Here is a 9,012-nt window from a genome sequence, read left to right on the forward strand (position 1 = left end):
TTCTATCTAATTAATCTTAAGAGCTATGCAACGCTTTACGCAATCTAATATTGTTTATTACCTCCGAGTGCACTGTACTTATAATTATAAAATGATCGAATCTATAAGACGATTGAATGTAGATTTTTCATTTCGACGTTTACTCCTCGGCGTACGAAAAAACTACCGACGTAGTAATTCGCACGGCCATTCCAAAGGATATTTTTTTGTTGACATTGAACGATCGACAAACTCTGTAAGAAAAATATTCCTGGAATCTTCTTCTTTTGTTTATGTTTTTTCTTTTTCCTCTTAACGCGACTCTGAAATTTTCATTGTCACATGTTCGTAAAAAAAATGAAGGTCGGCGCGTAACAAATGGAGTTTTATTACACTCAAGGTAAGCAATATTATTCTCTTCTATTCGTGTTTAATTTTATCTATTACATAAATTCTTTATAATACCCGTCTATATATAATCAATGCTTCACATTAATTCACTCACATCATGTTTCATAATTAGACGAGATTCAGAATGATGCAAAACAATATTATAATCGTTGAATCCTTTATCGATTTTTCATGTATAGATTATAAATAAAAATAAAAAAAACTTATGATGAGGATTAATTAAAAAAGTACTAAACGTGCTCTGTGCAATATATTTAAATTTCATAAAAAAACGAACAGTTTATACACTTAGTTGTAATTGTGTATTTAGTAAAAATTAAAGATTAATATATAATTAGTTTATGATATTCATGATTGTTTGCTGCGCACATAAATTTCCAACGATGTCCAGTTGATGATAGAAGAATTAAATCGTGGTTTAACGATGCGATACGATTTAAACAATTATGTAAAACTTAATCTCTTTGATTTTCTGTTAATATTGAATGATGAATGAAATAAAAGTTTTATGCAAAGTACTAAAGAAGGTTATCGATCATGCGATATTCACTCTTGAAATCTCGTGTGTGTCTATGTGTGTGTGTATGTGTATATACATATATATATATATATATATATATATGTACACATATATATGTATATTTAATATAATTATTATTTATTAACTTACTAAATACAAGTATATATACTTAGCGTCAAGTTTCATGCAGAATCGTCTCGTGTACTTGCTGCACGACGGTTGTACTCTCTCATACACACTCATTAAGAGCGCAATTTTCTCGAGTAATTCTCAAGATAATTAACTTTTAGGCGGGGCAAACTGTAAAGTAGGGTTTTAACGTATACATTCAGAATGTTGCTATAAAAACCTTTTACTACGTGACTTTCCAAGGATCTCTTTCATTTAAATGTTCACATTTAAACATTAATTCTTTTTACGCCTGACATTAGGCTAATGAATGAATTATTTGAATTTCTTATCGAAGAAATGTACAATGATAATACAACAATATATTAACGAATTCCCTTAAATTTTGAAATAAAGAAAAGACAATACGCACACATATATATTGCCAGCTTTTTTTCATTTCTTTATAAATTTATGAATAATTATAAATCATTTGCCTCGTAGATATTAAAAATTATTTCGTAACAGCCGGCAGATAGACGGATAGAAATGATTTAGTCTACGAAAGAGATCGACACAATTTTAATACAAATATATATATATATATATATATCCATATATATATAGATTTATCGTGAATTAAAATTCCTAAAATTAATCTAAAACATTCAGCTATCATTCGTAACTAAATCATAAAATCCTCCGATTTGGCTAGAATATATTGTAACGTAAAATATGTCGTTTATTAATGCCAATATCTCGTAAAGATACGCGTAAAAGTAAATTAGTAGTTGCAAGTGCACCAATAGGATCTAATATATGGACAAGTATATTGAAATGGAGCCCTTATAGGCGAAAAAATGGCAGAAATTGTGTCGATCTGCTTTCAAAGCCAGAATAAATTTTCTCTCATCCTCGGTAATAAGCCCATCTCTCACTTTGTCCCGATAACACTTCGTACATATACATTCGTTTAATAATATATATACTCAGTCCCGTTCACCCCTTTCTTCGGCACGCTCTTCCGCTCTTGCTTTCATTCGAGTAATAAACGCCTGCCCCTTACTCTTCCGAAAATTTTCATACGGATCGTTCAAATTGATGCCGACTCCCTTGTATTGATCGTTTTTATCTCGAATTTCACCACCCGATATAGGAGCCTCGATACCTTGCTCGTTGGCACCTAGTCCTGCACCACCCCAGCCCATTTTTTTTAACAACTGGTGCCCCTTATTACTTTCGTCTAGGCTTATTTCTTGCGGAGCTTTACTATACGTCGATCCACTAAAAGAATCCGAAAAGATAATCGTTTGCAGGAATAAAATATGTATATGAAAAACAATTTAGAGATTCAATAGGAAAGAAAATAATTTTCATTAAGTAAATGAAATTGATAACTTACAGAAAACTCGGAGGAGTTGGACTGCGATCTTGTCTGTCTAATCTCCTCTCTGGACTTCGATCTTTGTTACTGTTCCTTCTTCTACGACTCCTGGTATTATGATTACTGTTACGGCTATTACGTCTATGATTCGCCGTTGGTGATCGCGATCTACTCCTACCCCTCGATCTAGATCTCGATCTACTACGAGATTTGCTTCTGTAACGTTTCTTTGGTGGGCTAGGACTTTTCGATCTTGGCCTTAAAATAGGCGACGGAGACTTTGATTTTTGTCTAATGCCAGCCACAATGTCTTCCTCTTTGCGTTTACGGGCAGAATTTTTTGCCTTATAATATTCGTAGAGACCAAGTTTCTCCCATCCATCGCTAATAAAATACAATAAATAATTAAATTAAGGCACAGAATATTACATGCACTTTGATTATATATCGGCTAAAATTATTTATTATAACTTCTTCACCTGTCTCTCGGTGAATCGTGATTTGGAGGAGCGTAAAATGCTTCTACGGCTGCAACCAATCGATCACTGGGTGGTGCGGGCGGTGGAAGTCTGATTGCGTCGGGATCCAAAGGTTTATACTCTCCGTCTTCCAGTTTAATGAGCGGAACCATTAAACCTGCAGGCAACTCAAAGTAAGGCATGCTAGGCATCAAATCCTCGACAGACGGTTCATGAATGACAGGAGGTGGGCCAAATCCTGGTGGAGGCTTAGAAAAATCCGGTAAAGGAACGTTCGCGAATGGTGGTGGTTCGTTTCCTGGCGCTACACCCCAACCAGGCGGAGGTTGGCTAAAATTAACGTCGCTACCCATCGGTCCGCTTGGGCCAGTATGATTGGGGGGTAATGACATGTTCTGTTGATTCTGTGAAAACAATCCCATTATTTCATAAGCATTAATATTATAATCAATTGAAATGGTAAAACGAAACGAAAGTAGTACCATTTGCGGGGGCGGCGGGGGTGGTGCTTTAAGTTGCTGATCGATCGCTATTTTTTGCTGTTCAATATTTTGAATTTGTCTCAAAGCGTGCGTAACAAACGCTTGATGTTGCGCTTGATAATTATCAAATGTTTGCTTCGTAGAAGTTGTGATCGGAGTAATAGCACTTGCATGTTGCGATACCAAATTAGCTTGATATTCGGACCAAGATGCGCTCGGTTGTTTTAATTTATCTATAATCCCTTCGTCAAAGTAATTATTCTTCGATTCCCAAAGGCTTAACAATTTATTAAGCTTGTTAAGTTGCTCTTCGGATGCAGCTAATGAAGTATTACAGAACATGGGAACAACAACACTTTCCATTGCCTTCCGAAGATCCATAGATTTTTTTCTAGCACTAAGAAATGTTATATGTTGCACACACAAACATACATACATACATACACACACACACACAAACACACACAGGCATACCCCACACACGCACGCACACACACGCGCACATAGTGTGTGTGTGTGTGTGTGTGTGTGTGTGTGTATGTATGTATGTATGTATGTATGTATGTATGTATGTATGTATGTATGTATGTATGTATGTATATATATGTATATATATATATATATACATATATATATATGTATATGTATATATATATATATGTATATATACATATATATATATACATATAATTATAGAAATATTATACATTCGATATATTAAACAATTTCGCAATCAAATAAAGACCTCTATTTAATCTTAATGATACACCTAATATTATTAATTAATTATCAAACACAAAGAGGGAGGACGGACAAAATATAAATAATATCTAATATTAATGAATACTAGTCATTTAGTAAAATATAATATAAATAACAGATTCGTATTCTTAAAAAAATCATTCGTATACTCACCAATGATGCAGGACATCGTTTACCAAATATATAATATGAAGCTTATGACTAAACGTAGATCCTTGGATAACTCTGAAATAGAAAAGTACCGTGTAAGAATATATTTTCAAATTGAAAGTTATGATTTAATGAAAATTCTACAATACTTTTTCAATAAATGGTCGGCAACTACTTGATTGCTTTGTGGTGTTACAGAATTTTGAAGGATCCAAGCTTTTCCCGCGCTTATGCTATCTTTCGTGCAGCTATCAATAATAGGTTGCAGAACTGTATCAAATGCGGTAAGATCTGTGTTTGTGCTTTGTGCACTATTTTGCAGAGCCGTTTCCTGAGCTTGTCTGACAGCATCCTCTACTCTGCCTTGTTGTTGCGCCATCAATGCAGCATGTTGGGCAGCAAGATTTTGTTCCGATTGTCTAACTTGTTCCTGCAGAGTCGTCTGTTGCGACTGAAGGTTGGCCAGTTCTGTTTGAAGCCATGCTGGTGGGCCACCGATGTTAACAGCTGGTGTCACTCCACCCATGGGTGGGTTTACACCTCCCATGCCAGATGGTACCGATCCAATTGGTGGTCCAGTATTTGTTGGTCCTCCAATTTGTCCAGGTACTCCTGGTATCACCGTACCAGCCGAATTTCCCACGGGCCCTATTCCAACCACTGGATTTAATCCATTGTTCTGAGTATTTAGGCCAGACGTTAGATTGACGTTATTCAGTGGCTGCGTGGCGGTAGCGGCTGTTTGCTGCTGCTGCGAAACGTTTAAACGTGGGTCTGCATTTTGCATTGGATTTATTCCTTTTTGCTTTAAAACTGTAAACGAATGACGGTGGATTATTGTAAGATGTTTGATTTCTTCAATTGTTATTGAAAAAGTATACAAATAGTCCAATTTCTGTTGTGTTTTATCTTTTATCAGTGCATAATAAAATTCTTGGTAGTTATTAGAGAAGTATATCAGAAAATGCGGTAAGTCTTTTGGGAGCACTATATTCTTTCCCTGTTTTATATTTCTATACTACTAGCGTTTTACAGGGTATATTATGGGGAATGGATATGTCCCATATAGATTTAAGTGATACACTGACAATATACTCTGTATCAGATAAGCTCCAGTAAGAATCTTAAAGCTACGTCTTCTCAAAATCACCATTGTCGAGGAATACAAGATGTCTTTAGCAAAAGTGTTCTGCTTAACAAATAGCAATCCCAAAATCTTGATACGAAGTTCTCACATTTGGTGATAAATACTTTTGTACGATGAATTCAGAAATTTCCTTTCACCCGTATCTCTTTTATAATTATAATTATTACTATTATTATTATTATTATTATTATTATTATTATTATTATTATTATTATTATTATTATTATTATTATTACTATTATTATTACTTTTATTATTATTATTGTTATTATTATTATTGTTATTATTATTATTATTATTATTATTATTATTATTATTATTATTATTATTATTATTATTATTGCTATTATCTATTATTTTACTTTATTTTATTCTATTTTTTTTGTCAAAGTCATTCCTTGTTCGTTGAATAAAGCATGGCCTTTATGCTTCTCAATTGTTGTAGCTGTTAAGGGGCTGTATCCCACTTACTGGCTTGCTCTGTAGTCACTTTGTACTGATAGTAGTTGAAGTGCTCCCCGCCAAACAGGAAACCAAACTTAGGGTTGTCCTTCTGCTTATTTTTGGTCATCTGCTCGAACTCGGGTCCATTGCGGGCAACAAACTGTGCCAGTTTGTCAATGATGTTCCGTAATTCTGTATCTACGCGTTATACGAAAAGAAAAACGATTAGAAATATCGATTAATGCTTAATGTAAGATCCACTAAAAAGAAACAAAAGGAACGTATTTATAAATATAAAAGAATATTGTTTAAATATGACCCTCTCCTAAAATATGCCCATTGTAACCTGAAAATTATGAACTGCTGATATTTAATATCACGTAACGGTGACACATTACACACCGATCTACGGCTTTGAGCAAATAAAATGCCAAGACGATTAATCATAAATATTTTTCGATTAATACGAAAGCGAAGTATAAATTGTGCTTTCTTCTATGCTGGAAAGTGCGAGATCGCGCGCCACAGGCTTGACTTTCCGTCGAGCCTAATACAGTTTGTAATTACCTGCGGGTGCTTGGTCCATTATCGCGACTTCTTTCGAGTACTTTCACAGTTAAATAACGATTGTACGTTTTATAAAATTGGACCTTCTCTTTTGTATGATCGGAATACGGCTCCGAAAAACATTATCTTCTTTATAACCAACACAAGACGCTAGACGTCGCCATCATTAACCGATAGTTTCTTGATTGGCTACGAGTGGCGCTGCTCTAATAACTGGACATTTTACATGCGGAAGTTCCACCATTTTTATAAGTATCACATTTTCTGGTTGACATACCGCCCGGACTTTCTCAATCCTTCAATTATATTTCAAGTTAATCATATTATAGATTTTTACCGATTTACAAGAACAAATCGCTAAGGTTACGTATGAATTCTTTAAGTATTCATTCCATTTATCTCCCATAGACTAATCTCACGGTATTCCGATATGTCTTGTGCAAGAATAAAACTTTCCTTGCAACCTTGAACATAGTTTCAATTTCCCTGTAATAATATTTATTACTCGTAATTATTACGTATTTAGATTAGAATAGAGTTTTATATATTATCTAGACTTCGGAATAATGATTTTCTAACCTCATACATGCATACGTACATATTTGAGGTACCTAACCTAAATGCGTAAATAAAATTTCATACGGCAGTTGTATATGTTTTTGTATATATTGGCAATATAGTTCATTGGCACATAATATTTGAATAATAATGACAATTTGTATATTGTAGAAATGCCGGTAGCATCTGACATAAAGTCCAGTTGGGCGGATGAAGTTGAAGAAGAAGGAGGAGTACTGCCTCCGCCCTCTGAGGTTTATGAGAATGGATTTAAGATACTTACAGAATACAAATATAATCAAGATAATAAGAAGGTAAAAGTTGTGCGCACGTATAAAATAGAACGTCGTATAGTATCAAAAACTATAGCTGCAAGAAAGAATTGGGCCAAATTTGGAGACTCTGCCGACGACAGGCCAGGTCCCAATCCTGCTACTACAGTTGGTGCAGAAGATGTCTTTATGCAGTTTATATCTAGTAAAGAAGAAGAAAATAAAGTAGAAGAAGATACTCTCGATAAATTGAAAAATATGGGCGACAAAGGTGTTGTTAAATGTCGTAATTGTAACGGAGATCATTGGACGTCAAAGTGTCCATACAAAGATACCGTACTTGCCGGTGGTACGTATGTTTAAAGGGACCTTTTATAGATTCCAAAAGGATAGATTTCAAACTATAAGTATTATTATTTTTAGGAAAAGTTCCGGATGATAAGAAGCCCCTTGTCAACCCAGCTGTTCCTGGTGCAGCAATAGCTGAATTGAAACCGCAAGGAAGTAAATATGTACCGCCGAGTATGCGAGATGGTGGCAATAAGCGTGGCGATGCGATGCAAATGCAACGCAGGGATGACACCACAGCCATTCGTATTTCTAATTTGTCCCAAAGTACTACGGATGCAGATTTAGATGAACTTGTTAAACCTTTTGGAACAGTTGTAAAACAGTATTTAGCAAAGGAGAAACAAACTACTTTATGCAAAGGATTCGCATATGTCCATTTCAAATATAGAGCAGAGGCCGCCAAAGCAATTGCTACTCTTGACGGTTATGGATACGATCATCTTATTTTAAGCGTAGAATGGTCCAAACCGCAACAACAAAATAATTAATTCAATTTGATATGTAACGATAAGAGAAACATGACCTATATTTACAGCAAAACGCTGGACTTAATGGGCGTTTCCAAGTTGTGAGGCCCAAGAACAGAAGTAGTGAATATTTTTATGGTATATCGTATTTTCCACTTTTACATTCGATATCTCCAAATGATATAATACATAGTGAAATTAATTTGTAATCTTACAAATTGAAGTTTAATAAGGTAAAAAATTATGTTGTTCCTTCTTTATTTTACACAGACGCTTGTCACGGATCTTTTTCAATTCGCAAGGTTCAAGTTATTTTTTCTGAAAACATCATGTTTTTCTTTCTTTTCTTTTTTTTTCTTTTAACTGTTTTATAATTAAAATTGATTTTAAATAGAGAATATGTACACACGGGTCTTGACCATTGCTATACATGTAATTAAAGATCATTTAACAGCCCAATTATATTGGCACTTTGTAATGTAGCAGGAGATACATTTGAGATACCTATCCTCTTATTCATTGTCCAATTTAATTCCAAGTGAGCTCGCTTACAATGTACTTTTAATTTATTGCACATTGTATTGTTAAATAATTAGGTCTTCTCATGAAGTATCTGTTTATGAATCTGTTTATGAAATTAATAGGAGACTTAATTGTATTCACTTGGTCATCTGCGTGTCTTTCTTTTTGTTCATTTTTTATTTTTATTTTTATTTTTTTTGTTTTTTCTTTTCTTCCTTTTTACGCCCTCATATTTAAAAGTTTATACTCAACATATGCATACGTATACTTGTCTATTTGAATAGTAAAAGAAAATAATACATCATTATAATAAATATAATTATTGAATATCTAACTGTTAAAATGCTACATTGCGGTGCTATAGATACGTCGTAAAAAGAAAATTGAAGGATAAAAAATAAATGCTAAT

General features: G+C 33.9%; 2 protein-coding genes across 4 annotated transcripts; one reads left to right on the forward strand and one right to left on the reverse strand.

The window, feature by feature from the left end:
• Positions 1–627: 627 nt before the first annotated feature.
• Positions 628–6,596, reverse strand: scaf6 (SR-related CTD associated factor 6). Of its 3 annotated transcripts, none has more exons than XM_035885416.2 (8): positions 6,213–6,393; positions 5,894–6,064; positions 4,425–5,088; positions 4,279–4,350; positions 3,364–3,760; positions 2,882–3,285; positions 2,421–2,786; positions 628–2,302 (listed from the first exon to the last, which is right to left on the reverse strand). In XM_035885416.2, exons 2-8 carry the CDS (start codon positions 5,991–5,993, stop codon positions 2,008–2,010), a joined length of 2,298 nt encoding a protein of 765 aa, XP_035741309.1. In that variant the 5' UTR covers positions 5,994–6,064; positions 6,213–6,393; the 3' UTR covers positions 628–2,007. The 3 variants fall into 3 exon arrangements, with proteins under 3 accessions (XP_035741309.1, XP_035741312.1, XP_035741308.1); XM_035885415.2 differs by lacking the exon at positions 6,213–6,393 and adding an exon at positions 6,434–6,596 and having other exon boundaries at positions 629–2,302; XM_035885419.2 differs by lacking the exon at positions 6,213–6,393 and having other exon boundaries at positions 4,425–5,026; positions 5,894–6,035.
• A 42-nt stretch (positions 6,597–6,638) lies between these two features.
• eIF3g1 (eukaryotic translation initiation factor 3 subunit g1) lies at positions 6,639–8,947 on the forward strand. The gene is made up of 3 exons (XM_035885423.2): positions 6,639–6,795; positions 7,163–7,612; positions 7,687–8,947. Exons 2-3 carry the CDS (start codon positions 7,165–7,167, stop codon positions 8,100–8,102), a joined length of 864 nt encoding a protein of 287 aa, XP_035741316.1. The 5' UTR covers positions 6,639–6,795; positions 7,163–7,164; the 3' UTR covers positions 8,103–8,947.
• The last annotated feature ends 65 nt before the right edge of the window (positions 8,948–9,012 follow it).

This window comes from Vespa mandarinia, chromosome 23, assembly GCF_050613455.1.
Source record: "Vespa mandarinia isolate Hongniang chromosome 23, ASM5061345v1, whole genome shotgun sequence".
NCBI lineage: Eukaryota > Metazoa > Arthropoda > Insecta > Hymenoptera > Vespidae > Vespa > Vespa mandarinia.